At 39.4% G+C, this 25,578-nt stretch overlaps 1 protein-coding gene across 1 annotated transcript in view; it reads left to right on the top strand.

Moving 5' to 3' along the window:
• The first annotated feature begins 5,828 nt into the window (after positions 1 to 5,828).
• LOC114653857 (serine/threonine-protein kinase H1-like) overlaps positions 5,829 to 25,578 on the top strand; it is a 61,890-nt gene continuing 42,140 nt past the window's right edge. The window contains exons 1-2 of the mRNA XM_051929282.1: positions 5,829 to 6,343; positions 16,649 to 17,315. Of these exons, the coding sequence (XP_051785242.1) occupies positions 6,048 to 6,343; positions 16,649 to 17,315 (963 nt within the window). The 5' untranslated portion in view covers positions 5,829 to 6,047. The remainder of the gene's footprint in view (positions 6,344 to 16,648; positions 17,316 to 25,578) is intronic.

Below are 25,578 nucleotides of genomic sequence, written 5' to 3'. Positions count from 1 at the left end.
GCTTTCTTCAGGTCCACAAAGACGCAATGCATCTCCTTCTGTCCTTCTCTCTAAACTTCTCCATCAACACCCTCAGAGCAAACATCACATCTGTGGTGCTCTTTCTGTGCATGAAACCATCCTGCTGCTCACTGATCATCACCTCACTTCTTAACTGAACTTCCACTACTCTTTCCCATAACTTCATGCTGTGGCTCATCAATTTTATCCCCCTGTAGTTACTAAAGCCTAAACATAAAAGGACAAGAAAGCCAGTGGCAAGCAGATTTTGTTGGTTTTCTCCCATAGCTTCTCACAGCCGTGCCATTGCTTGGCTTAAATCATCCTAATGACATAAGAACGATGATCTCAGAGTATTAAAAAGCCATACATAACGTGACGCATGCCAGCTCGACACATTGCCTTGGCTGCGTGGGCTGTGATTCCTACAGCAACGCTCCTACAAACAAGACCCCCAAAGCAGTGTGCGGGTTAATGATTTGTCAGCCCTGAATTCGACTTGTGGACTTCAGCCCACCAAAAGCGGGGCAGCACAGCTGGCAGTGCTCTTTACACGATGTTACACAGCTCAGAGCACCGTGTCAAATGACAAAGTGACTTCATCAGTGTGACAGACACACGTTGGTTTATGGTGCAAAAGACGAAAAAATGAAAGCACATCAGTTATTAATTCTGTTAAAACAGATCAAAGAACACTAAAGTCGTCTATCAAGCTGCCCTGAGCAGATCAACAACGTGGGCTGGAAGTCTCAATAGGCAGGCGTTTGGATGTCTGTAAGCGGGCACTGGCCGGTAAGAATTTCCAGGATACAATTAAATGGATCCCAGAGTTGTCTCTTCAAAAAACCAAGGAAGTCAAAAGAACTTTAATTAAATGAACAGCAGCAATGAAACTAAAGAGTTGTCTGATTAGAAGATGTTGGTGCCACACCACACGACTTTGGGTCAGCAGGGATGTCAAACTTCCTGACTGTGGTCGCCTACCTCGATGGCAGAGAATGTCAGCTTACACGACTAGAGACAGCAGAGCAGGACAGGTTAGATTAGAAAAGCGTGCAATGAATCTCAAGCTGCCGTCTTTCTCACAGTCCGTACCCTGCTGCCTTGTGAAGTTGGTGCTGTGTGAAGTCTTTACACGTTCAGTGAGTTGCTGCTATTTTAATAATCCATTCTGTTGTGGTATGTAAAACTCGAGACATCAAACAGGCAAGCCTCTCTTCTGTTTGTAAGGTCCAACACACCTGTGGTCCTTACTCCTCATCATTCTGTTATATGCGTTACACTTCCAAATGAGCATTCATTGGTTGTTAACTCTCACATGCAAACAAGAAACCCCTATAACTTAAGAGAAACTCAAACCCACCAGGGATGAGTCACAGAACGGTCGCTCTGTACTGCTGGGTATATCAGACTGCATGACTGTGTGTTAAAGGAGCACACGGCGGGACGGCCTTTGCCTGGCTAAGACTGTGGAAGTGAAGTCTGCAAATAAAAATGGGTATAAAAAGTCACACACTGTGATGTGGCACTCCAACAGGTGGTGTAACATCAACAGAAAACACTTTGCTAAAAATACCAGTGTGGAGCTAACCGAGCACCATTAAGGTGAACTCACCGAAACAGAAAACGAGCCATCCACAAGAAATCAAAGTCTCTGAATAGAAAACACAGCAAGAAAGTGACTGTGGACTGGGTGTTGATAACCGATCTGACATAACAGCCCAAAATACGCACCTCTGTAACTCCAGTTAGCAACCTGCTGGCTATACTAATACAGATAGAAAGAGAGAGATGAAAGGCACTATACAAAAGATAGATAGATAGATAGATAGATAGATAGATAGATAGATAGATAGATAGATAGATAGATAGATAGATAGATAGATAGATATGAAAGGAACTATATAACAGATAGATAGATAGATAGATAGATAGATAGATAGATAGATAGATAGATAGATAGATAGATAGATAGATAGATAGATAGATAGGAAAGACACTATAAAACAGATAGATAGATAGATAGATAGATAGATAGATAGATAGATAGATAGATAGATAGATAGATAGATAGATAGATAGATATGAAAGGCACTATATAACAGATAGATAGATAGATAGATAGATAGATAGATAGATAGATAGATAGATAGATAGATAGATAGATAGATAGATAGATAGATAGATAGATAGATAGATAGATAGGAAAGACACTATATAACAGATAGATAGATAGATAGATAGATAGATAGATAGATAGATAGATAGATAGATAGATAGATAGATAGATATGAAAGGCACTATATAACAGATAGATAGATAGATAGATAGATAGATAGATAGATAGATAGATAGATAGATAGATAGATAGATAGATAGATAGATAGATAGATATGAAAGGCACTATATAACAGATAGATAGATAGATAGATAGATAGATAGATAGATAGATAGATAGATAGATAGATAGATAGATAGATAGATAGATAGATAGATAGATAGATAGATAGATAGATAGATAGATAGGAAAGACACTATATAACAGATAGATAGATAGATAGATAGATAGATAGATAGATAGATAGATAGATAGATATGAAAGGCACTATATAACAGATAGATAGATAGATAGATAGATAGATAGATAGATAGATAGATAGATAGATAGATAGATAGATAGATAGATAGATAGATAGATGTGAAAGACACTATATAATAGATAGATAGATAGATAGATAGATAGATAGATAGATAGATAGATAGATAGATAGATAGATAGATAGATGTGAAAGGCACTATATAATAGGTTGATAGCTTTGAAAGGCACTATATAATAGATAGATAGATAGATAGATAGATATGAAAGGCACTATATAACAGATAGATAGATAGATAGATAGATAGATAGATAGATAGATAGATAGATAGATAGATAGATAGATATGAAAGGCACTATATAACAGATAGATAGATAGATAGATAGATAGATAGATAGATAGATAGATAGATAGATAGATAGATAGATAGATAGATAGATGTGAAAGACACTATATAATAGATAGATAGATAGATAGATAGATAGATAGATAGATAGATAGATAGATAGATAGATAGATAGATAGATAGATAGATAGATGTGAAAGACACTATCTAATAGATAGATAGATAGATAGATAGATAGATAGATAGATAGATAGATAGATAGATAGATAGATAGATAGATAGATAGATGTGAAAGACACTATATAATAGATAGATAGATAGATAGATAGATAGATAGATAGATAGATAGATAGATAGATAGATAGATAGATAGATAGATAGATAGATAGATGTGAAAGGCACTATATAATAGATAGATAGATAGATAGATAGATAGATAGATAGATAGATAGATAGATAGATAGATAGATAGATAGATAGATAGATAGATGTGAAAGGCACTATATAATAGGTTGATAGCTTTGAAAGGCACTATATAATAGATAGATAGATAGATAGATAGATAGATAGATAGATAGATAGATAGATAGATAGATAGATAGATAGATAGATAGATGTGAAAGGCACTATATAATAGATAGATAGATAGATAGATAGATAGATAGATAGATAGATAGATAGATAGATAGATAGATAGATAGATAGATAGATAGATAGATAGATGTGAAAGGCACTATATAATAGATAGATAGATAGATAGATAGATAGATAGATAGATAGATAGATAGATAGATAGATAGATAGATAGATAGATAGATAGATAGATGTGAAAGGCACTATATAATAGATAGATAGATAGATAGATAGATAGATAGATAGATAGATAGATAGATAGATAGATAGATAGATAGATAGATAGGAAAGACACTATATAACAGATAGATAGATAGATAGATAGATAGATAGATAGATAGATAGATAGATAGATAGATAGATAGATAGATAGATGTGAAAGACACTATATAATAGATAGATAGATAGATAGATAGATAGATAGATAGATAGATAGATAGATAGATAGATAGATAGATAGATAGATAGATAGATGTGAAAGGCACTATATAATAGGTAGATAGCTTTGAAAGGCACTATATAATAGATAGATAGATAGATAGATAGATAGATAGATAGATAGATAGATAGATAGATAGATAGATAGATAGATAGATGTGAAAGGCACTATATAATAGATAGATAGATAGATAGATAGATAGATAGATAGATAGATAGATAGATAGATAGATAGATAGATAGATATGAAAGGCACAAATGAATGTATTTATTAAAAATATTTGGTTAAAATGATATACTATCTATCTGTTGTGACAGACAGCAGGCACCCTTGCCTGGCCAGGACACCCTCAACATGGAATGATGGGGGGGCGCAGCATGCACAGGGAATTTTCTCTCCCAGAGTGCAAGATGGCAGGCCCCCTGGTTTGTGGCAGTGCCACGGTTTCTCACAGGGCATTATAGGCATTGGGGTTCTGTGACTCAGCCCTTTTGGGTGCTGCCAGGGGGGTACTGCGAGGACTAGGGAGCTCTACTTCATGGGGCTCTAGCCTTACCTAGAAGTGTTCCCAGGCCAAGCCTTTGGGATACTGAAAGTACTTCCAGGATTACTTAAAAGGAGTTGCCTGCCACTACTGAGGGAGCCAAAGTCAGAAAGTAGAAAGATGGACCTTGCGTGGAGGAGTGGAGGAGGCAGAAAGACAAAGACAGAGAGAGAGAGAAAGAGATGGCAGAGTTGCAGACTGCTTTATTGTTGTGTGCTGCTTTGTGACCGTGAATGTGGTGGGAAACGTTTTAGGGATGCATTCCCCACAAATAAACCTTCTTGTTTATTTTATACTTTGTGCCTTTGTGTCAGGTGTTTGGGGAGCTGGAGATGCCCCAGGTGTCCACAATAGATATGAAAGGCACTATATGATAGATAGATCTGTGGATGGCATGGTGGTATAGCGGTGGCACTCATTCCTCTCAGTAGGCAGATCAGGGTTTGCATTCTGGGCCCTCCCTGAGTGAAGTTTGAATGTTCTCTCTGTGTCTTTGTGGTTTCTTACACACAGTCCAAAGACATTCAGGGCCGGCGGCTTGGCAATGCTAACCTAGCCCCCCGCTAATGGGTGGGTGGATGTGTGTGTTTGCTGTCGACCTCTCCACCGATTGTTCCTGCATTGCTCCCTATGTTTGCAGGGATTAACAGAAGCCCCCACGACCCCGCTCAGGACTGAGATGACATAGAAGATGGTGTGGTATGTATTTGTCTGCATGTATAAATTGTGTATGTAATATGCTCAGTCAGTTAACATGTAGACCGTCTTTATTAAATAATTAGCACCTTTTCTCCTGCATGCTAACGTGTTAAGTCGCTCTTTATTTACAGGAGTTACCTGTAAAACTGGGTGGCATGGTGGCGCAGTGGGTAGCGCTACTGCCTCACAGTAAGGAGACCAGGGTTCATGTCCTGGTCCTCCCTGCGTGGAGTTTGCATGTTCTCCCTGTGTCTGTGTGGGTTTCCTCCCACAGTCCAAAGACATGCAGGTTAGGTGCATTGGTGATCCTAAATTGTCCCTAGTGTGTGCTTGGTGTGTGCTGGTGCCTTGCCCGGGGTTTGTTTCCTGCCTTGAGCCCTGTGTTGGCTGGGATTGGCTCCAGCAGACCCCCGTGACCCTGTAGTTAGGATATAGCGGGTTGGATAATGACGGACTGACCTGCTAAACTCTCACTCCTCACATGTGCGTGACAGATTTCCTTTAGATTCACTCGAGTCTTCCCCCTCAGGCGTAACCTGATCCCACAAAAAGAGGAAAGGGAATGCAAATGCAAGGCGCTGTGGGCTCCGAGCCATCGAGCTTCGCACCTCACTGTAGACGAGTCCGGGGTGGGTGTGTCCGCAATAGCCGCCTCCTCATTTCGTCTGCGCTGTTTCCGCCTCTGCTCTCCTGTTCTCATGGACTTGCACGGAATGACCGCTGCGCACCCGGGGGTCACCGCAGAGATCATGGCCCTCCTGGCGACCCCCTCTGTGGCCGGCTGCTGACATGGGCTGCGGGTCGAGCAAGGTGCTGCCGGAGCCCCCAAAAAACTGCTGCGTGGACTTCGTCAAAGCGGTTGTGAAAGGAAACAAGAAGCAGAAACTCTTTGAGGAGGAGTCCCTTAAACCCCCCGGGAAGAAAAACTACTTCTGGGGGGTTTATTGTTCCAGCGATGCGCAGGAACCGACGCCGCCCGCAGCGCAGCCGCCGAAACAGAAGCACAAGCAAGGGGATCAAGAGGTCACAAAACAAAATAAAGTCGCGAAGTACCGAGCCAAGTTTGACCCAAGAGTAACAGCAAGGTAAAGAAAACCTGACGAAAAGGGGCGATAAATACTGGGACCACCCGAGGAAAGAATATCGTCTGTATGCGAGTGTGCAGGTGGCTGTACGGTTGAACACATTTGTGTATGCATAGGACTGTGAGTGTGTACATATTATCTATCTATCTATATATCTATCTATTATAGAGTGCCTTTCATATCTAACTATCTATTATAGAGTGCCGTTCACATCTGTCTATTATAGAGTGCCTTTCACATCTCTCTATCTATTCTATAGTGCCTTTCATATCTAACTGTCTATTATAGAGTGCCTTTCACATCTGTCTATCTATTTTATAATGCCTTTCATATCTAACTGTCTATTATAGAGAGATAGATGTGAAAGGCACTATATAATAGATAGAAAGATGTGAAAGGCAATCTATTATATAGTGCCTTTCATATCTATCTGTCTATTACATAGTGCCTTTCATATCTATCTGTCTATTATATAGTGCCTTTCATATCTATCTATATCTATTATAGAGTGCCTTTCATATCTATCTATCTATTATATAGTGCCTTTCACATCTATCTATTTATCTATTAGAGTGCCTTTCATATCTATCTATCTATCTGTTATAGAGTGCCTTTCACATCTGTATATTATAGAGTGCCTTTCACATCTCTCTATCTATTTTATAGTGCCTTTCATATCTAACTGTCTATTATAGAGAGATAGATGTGAAAGGCACTATATAATAGATAGAAAGATGTGAAAGGCAATCTATTATATAGTGCCTTTCATATCTATCTGTCTATTACATAGTGCCTTTCATATCTATCTATCTATCTATCTATCTATCTATCTATTATAGAGTGCCTTTCACATCTATCTATCTATCTATCTATCTATCTATCTATTTATTATATAGTGCCTTTCATATCTATCTGTCTATTATATAGTGCCTTTCATATCTATCTGTCTATTACATAGTGCCTTTCATATCTATCTATCTATCTATTATAGAGTGCCTATCATATCTATCTATATCTATTATAGAGTGCCTTTCACATCTATTATATAGTGCCTTTCATATCTATCTATCAGTCTATCTGTCTATAATAGAGTGACTTTCATATCTATCTATCTATCTATCTATCTATCTATCTATCTATCTATCTATCTATCTATTATATAGTGCCTTTCACATCTATCTATCTATTATAGAGTGCCTTTCACATCTATCTATCTATCTATTATATAGTGCCTATCATATCTATCTATATCTATTATAGAGTGCCTTTCACATCTATTATATAGTGCCTTTCATATCTATCTATCAGTCTATCTGTCTATAATAGAGTGACTTTCATATCTATCTATCTATCTATCTATCTATCTATCTATCTATCTATTATATAGTGCCTTTCACATCTATCTATCTATTATAGAGTGCCTTTCACATCTATCTATCTATCTATCTATCTATCTATCTATCTATCTATCTATCTATCTATCTATCTATCATAAACTACATACACACTTGTGTGTGTGACAATGTGCTGAGTGAAGTCTGATCAGCAGCTAATGACTTGGTCATGTAAACTGATAAAGGATCGCTTACTTGGGTGTGTCAGTTTAAATAATGGCATATTAATGCTTAGGCTCTAAGTGGTCAATGCTAAAATGCTAAATTGAATATATAAGTGGGGTAGGTATATAAGGCAGTAAAACTGTATATCGTTGTTATTATTATTATTATTATTTATTTTATTTTTTTCTGATAAGATTTGGCTTTGGTAAAACATGCAGATATTGATATCCTGCCCTGGGCCAGTTTACACTGATTTCAGAAAGATTTCAGTCCCCTTCCCTTTCTGCACACATTATTGTGTTACAGATTTATTTTTAAAGGGCTAAATTTGCCGTTCTTACTTGCTCAATATAACTGAAAACGTGTTTTCAGAGAGGTTTGTTAATTTATTAAAAATCAGAAACTGAAACCCCTCAGCTCTGTAGGATTCCCAGACCCTTCCTTCAGTATTTTCTAAAAGCTTTTTTGGCCGCAGTTCTATCCTCGAATCTTCTCAGCTAAGTCTCTACAAGCTTTTCACACCTGAATTTGAGTCTTTCATCCCATTCTTCCTGGCATTTCCTCTCGAAGCTCCATTGGACTGGATGTGAAATGTCTGTAAGCTACCATTTTCAGGTCTCTCCACACATTTTCTGCATAATTTAAGTCAGGCCTTTGGCTGAGACACTCGGAGATTTGTCCCAAAACCAGCCTGGCGTTGTCTTGACTGAACGGATCAAGGATCTTTTCTTATCATTCCAACATCCATGTGCAGAACAAAAAGTGTTCCTCATGCCCTGATAATTATTGAATTATTAAACAGTGCCTTCAATAACCCCATAATAATAATGCTGTGCTCTATGCCTCAGGTGATTGTCATTGCTGTACGGTGTATCGTCACCCGAGTCTGAGGTCACATACCCCCTTCATCAGCTTCACCTCTCTGAATTTTGCTGCGTTCATCCTTCTCTCAGTTCCACTCCTATCACTGAGATGCACCCCCATAGTCTGCCCAGCTTCACCTCAGGGGTGGTATTAGGTCGTGATGAGCAGTGCCTGGTCTGCTCCAGACATAGTGCTTGGTGTTTTGCCCACAGAGTTACATTTTTGTCTCCCCAGACCAGAGGATCTTTTTCCTTCTGCTCTCAGAGTCCTTTTAAAGTGTCACATACCTTTACAATAACTTTAAAGTGGCTTTCGTCTTGTCTTTCTATCATAAGCACCTTATTAAGAGAGTGCTGCTGAGATGGCTCAACAGGTTCTCCCATCCCAGCAGATGACCTCTGGAGCTCCTTTAGAGTGACCATTGAGATTCTTGCTCATCATTTTGACCAAGGGCCTTCTTGTCTGGTTACTCAGTTTGCCCAGACAGCCCACTCTAGGAAGAGTCCTGGTAGTTCCAAACTTCTCTCATTTCACAAATAGTTAGGCTGCTGACCTCCTGGGAATAAATGAAAGCTTTAGAAATGGTTTGATCCCCTTGCCCTGATTTATGGCACGCTCCAGTCTCGACTTGGAATGTCTAGAGAGTTCCTTAGACTTCATGGCTTGGTTTCTGGCCTGATGTGCAGTGTGACTGGAGGGACCTCCTATACACAGCTACACGTGTGTCTTTCTAAATGATATCCAGTCAAGTTCTCGACCCATCTTAAGGGGAATTAAAACAGACAGGAGGTACCTGAGCATAAACTGGCATGTCTTAGCAAAGTGCTTGAAGACTTCTAGAAATGAGAGATTTAATTTTTTAATGGACCTTAATAAAAACAGTGCCTGTGTGTCCTTCCAGCTGCTATGTTTCCATCATTCCAACAGATGGAGCATGACAAACTTCCATCCATTTTCCAGCCCGCTGAATCCAATGACAAACATTTGTAGTGATAAAATGCATTGCATTTGCTATTCCAGTAGATAGCACATCACAAACTTTAGCACTGCTTTTACGTGGCACATACCAAATTTATATATTAAACTGACTTATGTGTTACGTTTGTAATTTTAAGTGATGGTGCGTTACAAACATTTGTAGTTATAAAACGCATTGCATTTGTGGATAGATGGCTTATCACAAACAAATAGTACTGTTTTTCACGAATCCCATACCAAAAGGCTTATAACAGAGATATGAGCATTGCATATATAATTCCAACAGATGGCGCAGCACATATATTTGTAGTAATAAATGCATTGCATTTGTCATTCCAGTAGATGGCACATAACACTACTTTTATGAGCCCCAAACCTATTAGGCATATAACAGAGACATATGCACTGCTTTTTTCATTCCAAGAGAAAAAGAAATTCATTGCATTGGTAACAACAACAGATGGTGCCTCACAAACATTTGTAATAATAAAATGTATTGCACTTTCATTCCAATCAATGACACATCACAGACATTACCACTACTTTTATAAGCACCATACCAAATGGCATATAATAGATACAAATTCATTGCATTTGTCATTCTCATAGCATATAACAGAGACATAGGCATTTTGCTCTTTTTATTCCAACAGATGGTGCATCACAACCATGTTTCTAAATAGAAAGATTTATTTTAATAAAATGCATTGCATTTGTCATTCCAGTAGATGGCAAATCAAAAACTTTAATGCTGCGTTTATATGCCCCATACCTAATGGCCTATAACAAAGTCATATGCTTAGCATTTTTTCATTCCAACAGATGGCACATCACAAACATTTGTAGTAATAAAATGTCTCTCATTTACCATTCTGAAAGATGGCGCATCACAAACACAACACTGCTTTTGAAGTAAATTACCAAATGGCATATAATAGAGACATATGCATCACATTTGTATGTCTAACAGATGGTGTCTCACAAACATTTGTAGTAATTAAATGCAATTGTGTTTGTCTTTCCAGCAGATGGTACATTACAAACATTTGTTGTAATATAATGCATTGTGTTTGTCATTCCAGTAGACAGCACATCATAAACATGAGCATTGTTTTTACAAATCCCATACCCAATGACATATAACAGAAACATATCATTGTATTTTTTAATTCCAACAGATGGTGCATCACAAGCATTTGCAATAATAAAACATCTTGCATTTGTCATTCTGACAGATGGTGCGTCACAAACATTAACACTGCATTTATAAATCCCATACCAAATGGCATATAACAGAAACATAGACATTGCACGATCCTCTGCAGATGTTAACGCTGAGGTCTTATTACAGGTTATGGAGGATAAGTTTATACAGTAGGCAAAAATGTCAAATGTATCCATTTAACATTACATCTACAACACAACAAAGTGTACAGAAAGGGAAGGGGCCTGAATACTGTATATTTGTGAAAGTAGAAATAAATGTTTAGTGGATTCCTTTGTAAGAAACTAATGTGTCACATTGTATTGCATAATGTTACAGGCAGCAGAGGGGTGGTTGCCAATAAGACTTTAAATCTTAATATAAATAATATACACCAAAGAGTTCCATCATGATAAGAAAAAGAAAATCTGTAAAATGTCCGATGAAGGGGTCTTTAAAGTTTGGACGTGGAGCCTTGCAGGGTTTGTAGGGTGTTGTCCGCTATGCCAGTCGGTTAACTTTGTAAGGCACTATATGAACCCTCAGTCTTTTATTGTTTCACTCTGTGGTCACAAGAATAACCCATCATCTTTTTGTACTCCATCTGCAGAAAAATCAGTCAAAATCAGGAGGTCATTTTAACTCTTTCTACCTCCTTTTTATTCTTAGGCATTAGACAAACAAATGCGGATTTTCTCATTTAATTACTCAAATCATAAAGTCTTCCAATGTAATATCAGAGTGCCATAACATAGCACTCTCATACTCACAGAATCCAATTCATTGCCATGGGGCAGCGGAGCAGAGATAATCACGGCACCTTCAGGCCCATAGTAGGAGCCATCCCTGGATGGGAGTCTTCTCTTTCTGGGGGACAATCGTACACACCCATATGCATCCACCTTTTGATTGCTCATTAAGTACAACTCTGAGGCTTTTGAGGGAGGTAAAATGAAAAACGCAAGTTCTCTTCAATTACATTCAAACAATCTGGACGAGAATCAGCCCAACAAAGCTCGCCAGTCCACTCCACTTATTTTGAAAGTCCCCAACATCTTACTGTCTACCACACTACTTGGTTGCTTATTCCAAGTGTCTATCGTTCTTTGTGTAAAGCAGCGTTTCTCAACCTTTAAGTATTTGCGATCCGAGTTTTCATAACAGTTTTAATCGCGCCCCCGTAACGTTTTTCTGAAACCCAAATAAAATTTATTCTTATATTTTTTGCTGCCGATACACCGCTTCTTCTCTTTTTTTCACATCTTCTGGGGGTGCGCCCCAAAGGTTGAGAACCGCCGGTGTAAAGAAAAACTTCCTAATGTTTGTGCGAAATTTCCCCTTAATAAGTTTATAGCTGTCTCCCCATGTTCTTGATGAAGTCCACTGGACTAATTCCCTTCATAATTTTAAACACTTCACTGAGGTCTCCTCTTCATCTCCTGTAAAGGCTCAGCTCTTTTAATCTTTCCTCATAACTCATCCCCTGTAGCCCCTGAATCAGCCTAGTTGCTCTTTTCTAGACCTTCTCTAGTGCTGCTATGTCCTTTTTGTAGCCTGGAGACCAAAACTGCACCCAGGACTCCAGATGAGGCCTCACCAGTGTGTTATAAAGCTGGACCAGAACCTCCTTGGACTGAAACCCCCGTGACCCTTTGTTCGGATTCAGCGGGTTGGAAAATGGATGGATGGATGGACATCAAGGCGCTATATAACCTGACTGCCTTCTTAATGTCTTCTGAACACTGTCTGGCAGTTGACATTATTGAGTTCACTATGACGCCTAAATCCTTCTCATAAAGCGTACTCTCGATTTTCAGACCTCCCATTGTATATTCAGACCAATCAAGACCTAAGCTTACACCCAGGACTCCAGATGAGGCCTCACCAGTGTGTTATAAAGCTGGACCAGAACCTCCTGTGACTTGTACTCCTCACGTCAAGGCGCTATATAACCTGATATTCTGTTAGCCTTCTGAACACTGTTGGGAAGTCGATAGCTTAGAGTCCACTGTGACTCCTAAATCCTTCTCATAAGGTGGACTCTCGATTTTCTGACCGCCCATTGTGTATTCAAACCTCACATTTTTACTTCCTATGTGTAATTCTTTACATTTTCTGACATTAAACTTCATCGTCCACACATCTGCCCAAGCCTGTCTGCTATCCAAGTCCTTCTGTGACGATATAACGGATTCCAAATTATCTGCCTATCCACCTATCTTGGTATCATCTGTAAACTTAACCAGCTTGTTCCTTATATTCCTATCTAAATCATTTATATATATATATATATATATATATATATATATATATATATATATATATATATATATATATATATATATATTAAAAATAGCAGCGGCCCCAGCACTGCCCCCTGCTGGTCACCACTCTTAACGTCACCCAGTTCTGATGAGGTTCCTCACACCATCACCCTCTACTTCCTGTGTCTGAGCCAATTCTGCACCCATCTACCACCCCACACCCTGAACTCCCACTTCTTTTAATTTGATGCCCACCCTCTCATGAGGCACCTCATCAAATGCTTTCTGAAAGTCCACATCAATAATCTCATCTGCTCCACTCTGGTCATATCCTTTTGTTGCCTCCTCATAGAATTCCAGCATGTTAGTAAAACACGACCTCCCTCTTCTGACCCCATACTGAATGTTCACTTAAACTCTTGTCCTTGCCGTGTGTTGTTCCATCTTTTCCTTAATAATTCATTTCATTCATTTTCCTGTGATTCACATTAAACCTACTGGCCTGTAGTTGCTTGGATTTGCCTGTTCACTCTTTTTATATAACCGGATAATACCTCATCAAATGCTTTCCGGTGAGCCCCATCTTAGTGAGGACATCTGGCTTCATCTGGAAAGCATTCGGGAAAGAGGCCTTATTTTAGGAGTGCGTTATAGACCGCCCATGGTAGAGTGTGTTATTCGGTAGACATCTCAATGCAGAGAGTAATTTCAAAGAACATCTTCTTGGTAATATTAATAAGGCAAGTTTACAAGGGGGTGTATTGTAGTCATGCGGGAATGTTAACTGGAATAATATTACATATAGCAGAGCACAAGAGCAGGAGTTTGTAGACGTAATCAGTGACTGTTTTTAACACGGTGTGTATGTTAAAGCACCAACACAGGTTGAAGCCTCTCTGGATTTAGTATTTTGTAATAATCAGGACGGACTTGAGGTGATAGAGGTGATTGAACCACTAGGGTCAAGTGATCATAATGTAATTCAATTCTCAGTGTTTTGTACGAGTGTGGATACAAAGACTAAAATTGTAAAGTTGAGCTTTGGTAGGGAAATTTTGAGCAGATGTGGCAAAGTCTAAAGAGGATAGACTGGGATAAGCTAACTATGGAGACTGTCAAGGAGCAGTGGGACAGGTTTAAAAATGTTTGTCAGGCAATGCCAGACAGGTACATAGCTAAATTTGGAATTAAAAGGAAATTAAGTAAAATAAAAACTCCACAGTGGGTTAATAAAGAGTTAAAAAAGACACTGCCAAGGAAAAAACAGATGAATGAGGCGTATAAGACTAATGAGTGCAAAGTGAATCGTAGAGCGTATGAGAACATGAGGACAACCATTAAGAAGGATAGCAGGGAGGGTAAAAGGCAGTTGGAGAGGAATATAGCAGATAAGGCGAAAGACGACCCTAAGAGATTCTTTCAGTGTTTTTAGTAGTAAAAGAACAGTCAAGGAGGAGGTGAAGTGCATCAGAAATAGTAAAGGGGGATAAAAGATACAGACAATGAAATAGCGGATGATCTAAACTCGCATTGTTCTGAGGTCTTCACAAGTGAGAAAGTAGTTAACCTCCAGCGGTAACAGGGGCTACTAAGGAGGTACTGAGGGATTTGGAAATTGTGGAGAGAGAAGAGATGCTGAGATTAAATAAGCTGAAATCAAACAAATCACCAGGACCAGATCATATTTACCCTCAAGTTCTTAAGGAGGTTAGCGAGTACATATATAAACCCTTGACACATATTTTTTATCGCATCATTGTGCATTGAGGAAAGTCTGACGGACTGGAAAATGGCAGATATTATCCCGTTATATAAAAAGAGTGAACAAGCAGATCTAAGCAACTACAGGCCAGTAAGTTTAATGTGAATCAGAGGAAAATTAATGGAATGAATTATTAAAGAAAAGATGGAACAGGAGTTTAAGTGAACAGTCAGTATGGGGTCAGACGAGGGAGGTCGTGTTTTACTAACATGCTGGAATTCTATGAGGAGGCAACAAAAGGATACGACCAGAGTGGAGCAGATGAGATTATTGATCTGGACTTTCAGAAAGCATTTGATGAGGTGCCACATGAGAGGTGGGCATCAAATTAAAAGAAATGGCAGTTCAGGGTGTGAGGTGTGTAGATGGGTGCAGAATTGGCTCAGACACAGGAAACAGAAGGTGATGGTGCGAGGAACCTCATCAGAACTGGCCGATGTTAAGAGTGGTGACCAGCAGGGGTCAGTGCTGGGGCCACTGCTATGCAGGTTAGGTGGATTGGCGGTACTAAATTGGCCCTAGTGTGTGCTTGGTGTGTGGGTGTGTTTGTGTGTGTCCTGCGGTGGGTTGGCACCCTGCCCGGGATTGGTTCCGGCCTTGTGCCCTGTGTTGGCTGGGATTGGCTCCAGCAGACCCCCGTGACCCTGTGTTCGGATTCAGCGGGTTGGAAAATGGATGGATGGATAGGAATATAAGGAACAAGCTGGTTAAGTTTGCAGATGATACCAAGATAGGTGGATTGGCAGATAATTTGGAATCCGTTATATCATCACAGAAGGACTTGGATAGCAAACAGGCTTGGGCAGATTTGTGGACGATGACATTTAATGTCAGTAAATGTAAAGAATTACACATAGGAAGTAAAAATGTGAGGTTTGAATACACTGGGAGGTCAGAAAATCGAGAGTCCACCTTATGAGAAGGATTTAGGAGTCACAGTGGACTCTAAGCCATCGACTTCCAGACAGTGTTCAGAAGCCATTAAGAAGGCTAACAGAATGTCAGGTTATATAGCGCCTTGATGTGTGGAGTACAAGTCACAGGAGGTTCTGCTCAAGCTTTATAACACACTGGTGAGGCCTCATCTGGAGTCCTGGGTGTAGTTTGGGTCTCCATAAAGACATAGCAGCACTAGAGAAGGTCCAGAGAAGAGCGACTAGGCTGATTGAGGGATACAGGGGATGAGTTATGAGGAAAGATTAAAAGAGCTGAGCCTTTACAGAGATTAAGATGAGACCTGACTGAAGTGTTTCAAATGATGAAGGGAATTAGTCCAGTGGATCGAGACGGTGACTTTAAAATGAGTTCATCAAGAACACGGGGACACAGCTGGAAACTTGTGAAGGGAAAATTTCACACAAACATTCAGAAGTTTTTTCTTCACACAGAGGACCGCAGACACTTGGAATGAGTGACCAAGTAGTGTGGCAGAGAGGAGGACTTTAGGGGCCTTCAAGAGTAGACTTGATGTTATTTTAAAAGGATTAAATGGATGGGACTGGCAAGCTTTGTTGCTCTGAATGTCCCGTTCTTGTCTACAGTGTTCTAAATTTTTTAATCGTCTAATGTTCCACAATATGTGCAACTATCAACACAACTGAAGTCTAGGATGTGAACCCAGGCAGAAACCGAGTATCATTTAACTGAAATTTCCACCCTTTTTTTGTTTTGTAGGTACAATATTAAAGCCCTTATTGGAAGAGGCAGCTTCAGTAGAGTGGTCCGAGTGGAGCACCGGGCCACCAAACAACCCTTTGCCATTAAAATCATCGAAACAAAAGCCAAAGAAGGAAGGGAGGTCTGCGAGTCGGAACTGAACGTCCTCCGGCGAGTGAGTCACCGCAACATCATCCAGCTCATGGAGGTGTTTGAGTCGCACGAGCGGGTTTACATGGTGATGGAGCTGGCGACGGGAGGAGAGCTGTTTGACCGCATCATCGCCAAAGGCTCTTTCACCGAACGCGACGCCACTCGCGTGCTGCAGATGGTTTTGGACAGCATCAAATATCTGCACAGCCTGGGAATCACTCACAGGGACTTAAAACCGGAGAACCTCCTTTATTATCACCCGGGGGTTGACTCCAAAATCTTAGTCACCGATTTTGGGTTGGCCAGCTCTGGAAATAAAGCCGGTGATTGGTTGATGAGGACAACATGTGGGACGCCTGAATATATCGCCCCCGAGATCCTTTTGAGGAAGCCGTACACCAATGCGGTGGACGCTTGGGCGCTCGGCGTGATCACGTATATCATGCTGAGTGGATCCATGCCCTTTGAAGAAGAGAATCGCACGAGACTGTACAGGATGATTCTGAAGGGACGGTACAGCTTTGCTGGGGAGGTAAGAAGAATAAGGCATTACTTTATATAACAGCTTCCGATACCAAACGTGAGCAATGTGTCACAAATTTCACAAATTCTTGTACTTGTTTTGGTGGGTTTCTATAACAATTTCAGTAGATTAGATTTTTGATTAAAAAACAGGGCCAAAATCAGTAAGTTCATTAGCGAAATAAACCAGTAGTGCAAAATTGTTCATTTTGTTTTGGCCAAAACTGGCCTTAATAAGCTGTGTGAGTTTCAGAAATTCGTTTTTCAGTTTTCTTTCGGTATAAATCATTTCATTCATCCACCCTGACCCTTACCTTATAAACAAAAGTATTTGGACACCCGACTGTCACACCAACAGGGACTTCAGTGACATTGCATTCAAATACATTGACTCTAATATGGAGTTAGTCCCCCTCTTTGCAGCTTCCACTCTTCTTGGAAGGCTTTCCATAAGACTATGGGGCATTTCTGGGGGAATCTGTGCCATTTCATTCTGTAGAGCATTTATGGATGAGAAGTCCTGCCTCGCCATCTCCATTCCAGTTTATCCCAGTGATGTTCAGTGGGGTTGAGGTCAGAGCTCTGTGGGGGTCAGTCACGTTCCTCCATACCGAACTCATCCCACCATGTCTTTATGGACATTGCTTTGTGCACTGCTGCACAGTCATGCTGGAATAGAAAAGGGCCTTCACCAAACTGTTTCCACAAAGTTGGAATCATAGCGTTGTCCAGAATGTCGTGATATGCTGAAGCATTAAGATTATCCTCCACCTGAAGTAAGGGGTGCCTAGGCCAGACCCTGAAAAACAGCCCCACACCATTATCCCTCCTCTTGTAGTCAGGCAGATAATGTTCTCCTGGCATCAACCAAACCCAGACTCGGCCATCTGACTGCCAAACGGAGAAGCGTGATTGGTCATTCTCTAGAACACGTTTTCACTGCCCCACACTCCAGTGGCGGTGGCATTGGACTTGGTGATGTGAGGCTTGCATGCAGCTGCTTGGCCATGGAACCCCATTCCTTGAAGCTCCCACCGCGCAGTTAATGCCAGTGGAAGTTTGGAACTCTTCAGCTATGGAATCAGGAGATCGTTGGTGACTTTTACTCCCCATGCACCTTAGCAGTCATTGACTCCGCTCTGTGACTTTACGTGGTCTTCTGCTTTGTGGCTGAGTTGCTGTTGCTCCTAAACATTTCCACTTTCTAATAATGCCACTTACAGTTGACTGTGGAATATCCAGCTGGAATGAAATTTCACGAACCGTCTTATTGTAAAGGTGGCTTCCTATCACAGTACCACACTTGAAGTCACTGAGCTCTTCAGGATGACTCATTTTGTTTCACAAATGTTTGTAAATGAGACTGCATGGCTAGGTCCTTGATATTATACACCTGAGGCACTGGGTCTGACTGAAACACCAGAATTCAATAATTAAGAGGTGTGTCCCAGTACTTTTGTCCATATAGTGCAGATAGATAGACATGAAGGGAATTATACAATAGATAGATAGATAGATAGATAGATAGATAGATAGATAGATAGATAGATAGATAGATAGATAGATGTGAAAGTCACTATATGATAGATAGATATGAAGGAACTATACAATAGATAGATAGATAGATAGATAGATAGGAAAGGCACTACATAATAAATAGAGAAATAGTGTGGCTACCAGGGGATGCAGCAGCTCCCCAAACACCCAACAAAAATGCTCAGGCACAAGTATAAAATGAATGAGAGTGTTTATTGTGGGAAACTCTTCCTTTGTAAGCATTTCCCATCCCAGCCACAATGCAGTATAAAGCACAAGATTCACACCGCAACTCTTTGCCTTCTTTCCTGTCTCTCACTGTGTGATTCAGTCACTGTCTCCACTCCTCTACGCAACTGTTGTCCTCCTTCCTCCCATCTGTGGCTTCTCTAGCAGTGGCAGGCAGCTCCTTTTATGTGAAACTTAGAAGTACTTCCAGTGTCCCATAATTGTGGTCTGGGAACACTTCCGGGTTAGGCTGGAGCCCAACAAGCTAGGGCTCGTTAGTCCTCACAGCGTACACGGAACCCAAAAGGGCAGAGTCCAAGAACTCCAGTTCCCATGATTCCCTGTGGGAAACTGTGGCACTACGTCAACCCAGGGCAGATTGCTATCGTGTAGTCTGAGAGAGACACAATGCCCTGTGCCTGCTGCATCCCCCGTCATTCAATGTTGAGGGTGTCCTGGCCAGGCAAGGGTGCCGGTTGTCCATCACAATAGATAGATAGTATATAATTTTAATCAATTTTTTTTTTTAATCAATGCATTCATTTGAGCATATCTGTGTGCAAAAGAAGAATTGTTCTGCATTTCATCTGGTCTCCAAGAATGACTTCTTTAAAACCAAAGGAAAGGTTTTTCCACAACAAGAGATAGATAGATAGATAAATAGATAGATGAAAGGCACTATATAATAGATATATAGACTGATACACATTATATAATACATTGATAGATAGAGTGAAAGGCACTATATAATAGATGGATAGATAGATTGACTGAAGGGCACCATATAATAGATAGACTGAAAGGCACTATATAATAGATAGATAGATAGACTGACTGAAGGGCACTTTATAATAGATAGATAGATAGATAGACTGAAAGGCACCATAGGATAGATGGATAGACTAAAAGGCACCATATAATAGATAGATAGATAGACTGAAAGGCATTATATGATAGATGGATTGCTAGATATGAAAGACACTATATAATAGATAGATAGACTGAAGGGCACTTTATAATAGATAGATAGATAGATCCTGTACTTTCAGCCTGTTGTTAGTGACATGTAAGCTATTACTGTGTATGGAGCCCCGGAGAGGATTATTTTTTTTGATATTTGTTACACTGTATTAATCCTCAAGGGGAAGTTGTCTTTTCGCATGACCTTTTGGAGGTCAGAGCACAGGGTCAGCCATTGCAAAGCACCCCTGGAGTAGTTTTCAGGTAAAGGGTCTTGTTCAAGTGCCCAACAGAGTAAGATCCCATCTGTTAGGATTTAAACTGGCAGCCTTCCAGATACGAGCGCAGCCCCTTAGCCTCAGAGCCACCACTCTGCCCTAATGTGGGCAGAAGAAAAAAATAATGAATCTTAGGGTCAGTTTGAGCGCAGGCTTAATTTAAAATGTTCCCTGGAATTAGTTAATTTGTACATTTAATGAAAACATTTTCTTTATTTATGTAATTCCTGTGCACATCAGGGGCATATCCAGGAATAGGTTTTAGGTGGGCCTGTGTATTAAAAAAAAAATGGGCATTCTAGTTTTTAGTAGGATATATAAGGGCACTTTTACAACTCTTCATACTGTGGTACATTCACATAACTGAGTTATTAGGACCATGCAAACGTTGAGCAATCAGATGTTGTTGTGCCACGCAGACACACACACACACAATCAGTCCCCACCTGTCCTGTAATCGATCCATTTGAAATGCTCCACCCATTTTGCAGAGGAACATCGTGCAGTTATCACAGCTGACTGCACATTAGGTTGGGTGGCTGGTTCATCAATGGCTGACAAATCTTTGGGAGGTTCTGTCACAACATATCTTGTCTTTAGGGGCCACTAACGCCAGAGTCTCCTCAGATGAGGACGCGATTGAAATGTTTGCGGCTGTGATTTTCTCAGCCGCACGCTGCTACATATTGCGTGTCTCATTTCCTCTTCATCTAAACGAGGTGTTTTGAAAAACCTGGATATTTCTGTTTGTTTTGCTGTGTCAGAAATAATCCTTCAAAGTAAGAACCTATCTGTTGGTGTTCGTAGAAAATACTCAAAATAAGCAACTTAAGGTTCTGTGAACTGCCTAATGACTACCACCAATCAGGTTACACATACACCGTAACTCCACCCCATTTGTTTATTTATTTATTGAAAATTCAGTAAACCAATGGGATTTAACACACCACTTCAAAACTGAATACCCAATCAATTACAAGAATGCTAAATTTCATATACAATGAAGTGACTGGCCGGGCCTATGCCCAATTAGGGTGGGACTGTGCCCAGTTAAGCCCACCCTTCTCTACACCACTATCACACATTGAATAGTAACTGAAGTGTTCCCACAATTTAGTTAATTTGTGGATATTTTAATTTAAACATTTCTTTAATTTACTTAATTAGCGTGTTTAATTTAAACGTTCCATCCATTTATGTAGTTTGTGTTCAAGTTTTAATTAAAACTTTCCTTCGATTTAGTTAATTAGTGCGTTTTTAATTCAAAAGTTCCCTCAGTTTATTTAATTTGTGCACAAATTTTAGCTAAAATGTTGCCACGATTTATTCATGCATTTCATTTTTCTAATTTTTGTGCGCATTTTAATTAAATCATTCCTTCGAATTAGTTAATTCAGGCATTTATTTAAAATGTTACTTTAAAATTATATAATTCATGCTCCAGATTTAATTAAAATGTTTCTTCAGTTTAGTTAATTTGTGTGTTTAATTAAAATGTCCCCCTGAATTAGTTAATTCATGCATTTAATTTTAAACGTTCCCTCAATTAATGAAATTCTTGCACACATTTTAAATAAATCTTTTGATTTAGTTAATTATTCCATTTGATTAAAACTTTCCCTTGTGTTATGCAATTCTTGCACACATTTTAATTAAAGCATTCCTTCGATTTAGTTTGTTTGTGCATTTAATTGGAATGTTCCCTCAATTTATGCAATTCATGTGCAAGTTTTAATTAAAATGTTTTCTTGATTTAATTCTTGCGTGATCTTAATTAAAACATTGCCACGATTTAGTTCATTCATGCAGTTAATTAAAATGCTCCCTCGATTTATGAAATTCTTGTGCACATTTTAATTAAAGCATTCCTTCGATTTAGTCAATTAGTGCCTTAAATTAAAATGTTACCTCAATTTATATAATTTTTGCGCATGGTTTAATTCATAAATGTAATTCTTTCACACATTTTAATTAAAACATTCCTTCAATTTAGTAATTAGTGCAGTGCCTTTTAAATGTACTCTCAATTTATGTAATTTGGGCTCAAGTTTTCATTAAAACATTACCTCGATTTAGTTAATTAGCGTAAGTCACGTGCAAGCTAAAGTTAAAACGTCTCCTCGATTTCGTTTGTGTGTTTAAGTAAAAAATGTTCCCACGATTTATGAAATTCTTGTGCACACTTTAAAATAAATCATTCCTTTGATTTAGTTGATTTAACTAAAACGTTCCCTTGTTTGACGTAATTCTTGCACACATTTTCATTAAAACATTCCATTGATTAAGTTCATTTGTGCACTTAAGTAAAATGTTCTGTCAATTTCTGTAATTTGTGAGCAAGTTTTAGTTAAAATCTTTCCACCATTTAATGTGTCCATAGGGTACGTTATGAAAAGTGGATGTGAAATGAAAGCTACGGGTTATCAGAGAACGACTTTAGAGGGAAAGCCTTTGGACTTTGGAACACGATAAAGATGTGACGCACAGGGCCAGGGTCACCCTTGAGTGGATGAAGAGTTGGGAGAAAAGATGATGTTGAAATGGCTCCGTACACTTAGTGAACATGCAGTGATAGTCACACAGTGACCTTGCAACTGATCAGCAATTAAGTGAAAATCGTCTTTGCTGCTGGTGTGGTGTCGTCAGTAGGTCACATTGGCCCTGAGAATCCTTTGCAGTCGACGTTTGCTCAGACGGGTGCCCTGTAAGGTAACAGTGACCACAATGCCATCCTAACTCATTCCTAGTCCCAAAGAACAGCCTTTTCACGGTGTCTCCATCCGTATACTGCAATAAGTGCAGCAGGGCGATACAGAGAGCAGGTGTACGTATTAACTTATCAAACTGAGGGAATGTTTCAATTATACGTGTGCGTGAATTACACAAATTAAGGGAACGTTATAAAAAATGATTTGTTTGTGTATATGGAGATACTCTGGAATAGATATAGCAGTTTACGAAGGGTGTTCGTTTGAACGGTATTAATTCTCCCTGCTAACAAGAGATGTAGAGTTAGTTTGATTTTATTCATGTTACTTCCAGTATTCTATTGAAAGAGATGCTTATATTTACTGGTGATGGTTATTGCAAAAGATATTCAAAATGGTTTGATACTATGAATGAAAAAGCTGTCTAATTTAGTATGAGGTGCTAGAGAGTTCATTGGGAAGAATACACTTTTATTCAGATTAATTTTTAATCCAGAAATCTTAAAACATTGTCATAACATGTTAACAACTGATGGCAGAGACCATTGTGGGTTTGATATAAAGAGCATCATACCATTAATACCATTAATCTTAAATCATTCAGATTGAAGACTTAAGTACCAGCTTAAGTGAAAAATTAAGAAAAACGTACTAAGTAATTGCAACACAAAAACTGACTTAATCAGTTTTAACTCAAAAAGATGCCGATGGAAGAAGAAAAGAAGTGGGCCGCTAGAGTGAAGAAAACAAGCAGCAAGCACATCAACCTCTGAGCAAACAAATGCTAAATGTACAGAGAAAGAGTATGAAAACTATAAGTCAAGTGTATTCACTGCATGTTATCGTGCATTACTCCATTACTGGTATCTTATAATCATTATTCAAGACTGAAATTGGTCTATATGAAGTACAGTGGAACCTCGGTTTGTGAGCATAATTTATTCCGGAAACGTGCTCGTAGTCCAAAGCACTCTTATATCAAAGTGAATTTCCCCATAAGAAATAATGGAAACTCAGATGATTCGTTCCACAACCCGAAACTATTCCTATAAAAATGATTAATACAAAATATAAAGTAAAAATACATAAAACAAATTAACTTGCACTTTACCTTTGAAAAGAATCATGGCTGGTGTGAGTGAGTTTCTAAACTCTTGTGGGATTGCACCCAACGGGACGACACGCGGAAGAGCGTCCCAAAGCAATCGCAGTCTCCCAGCGCTGTAGCAGTAGCTGTAGCGGTTCTCTGTAAAAGCGAATCCGAAAAGATCGCGGACATGCTATAAGCGCCTGCCGTCAATGGGTGATACAAGGAACGTTATAAATGTGCAGGGCCCTGCCTGACTGCTGTGTCTGTGTATAAATAACTGCGCTGTTGCTGTTTCAAGCTGAATAAAGCTGGTGTTGCTAAAGTACTGAGACTCAGCTTCGTGTTTTTAGGGTGCAGGATGGGGACTCGCACGTCACAGCACACACGCACGCGCACACAGTCACAACGCTAATGCTGTAGTAAACAGTATATGCTCGTACGGATGTTGACTATATGAGTGAGGCACGCCGACTCAGACGGAGAATAGAAGACGATTACCCACAATCCCGCAGTGAGAGAGAGAGAAGAACCATCAGCTCAGTTGTGATCACATGACGCTCAGCAGACAAAGCGTATACAGTACATACTACTCGTACTGCAAGACCTCGCTCGTTTATCAAGTGAAAATTTATTAAAAATTTTTGCTCGTCTTGCAAAACACTCGTAAACCAAGTTACTCACAAACCGAGGTTCCACTGTATATGTCTTTATTTTCATTTGGGGCAAAAACAGTTATTAATGCTTGACAGAATGTTTGGACTAAAATTTTTGCTGTCTCTAACTTCAATAAATGTTGTTAATAATAAAGGAGCCAACATGGTTAATTAGTTTTTTTGGGGTTTTTTTGTAAAATTCAACCGGGTGTCAATCAGGTCCCTCGTTTTTCCCACTTTGGAGTATTAGTGTATCATTAAAGATGTCAGTGACTTTTCAAGGGCTTCTGCACTTACAATAGCAAGTTGTGATATTTGTACTTTATTGAAAAATTCCATAGCTTTCTCAGTCTCATCTTCTTTACATTGCGAGGAATATAAGGAGCCATAGTACTCCTTGAATAGATCGTCTATCTCTTTCTGCTTCCTAATTCTATTACCAGTTATGTTGGTAATCTCTGGTGAACTGATTGCATGCAGAGTTGTTGAGCTAAAATCTTACCAGCCTTTTCTCTGTGTTCATATTAACGATGTTGCCATTTAAAACTAAGTGGTTCCATTTCTCGCGTTGTCCAGAGATGAAATTCTCAGTTCATTAGGAGATCTGGCATATTCAAGTTGTATTCTGTGAATCTCTGCGATTAGTTCTGATCAGTTGCATAAATTAACTAAATCAAGTAATCAACTAAATTAATTAAAATGTGCACAAACTGTGAGTCATGCCCATGATTTGTTATTTTCTTTCGACCTAAGTCCTCTCTGGAGCTCCATAGCAGTGAAAATTAATTTGAAGCGAACGTTTGGGGTTTCTGTTCACCAA

This window comes from Erpetoichthys calabaricus, chromosome 6 (genome assembly GCF_900747795.2).
Source record: "Erpetoichthys calabaricus chromosome 6, fErpCal1.3, whole genome shotgun sequence".
NCBI lineage: Eukaryota > Metazoa > Chordata > Cladistia > Polypteriformes > Polypteridae > Erpetoichthys > Erpetoichthys calabaricus.
This window is presented reverse-complemented; position numbering and strand designations above follow the sequence as displayed.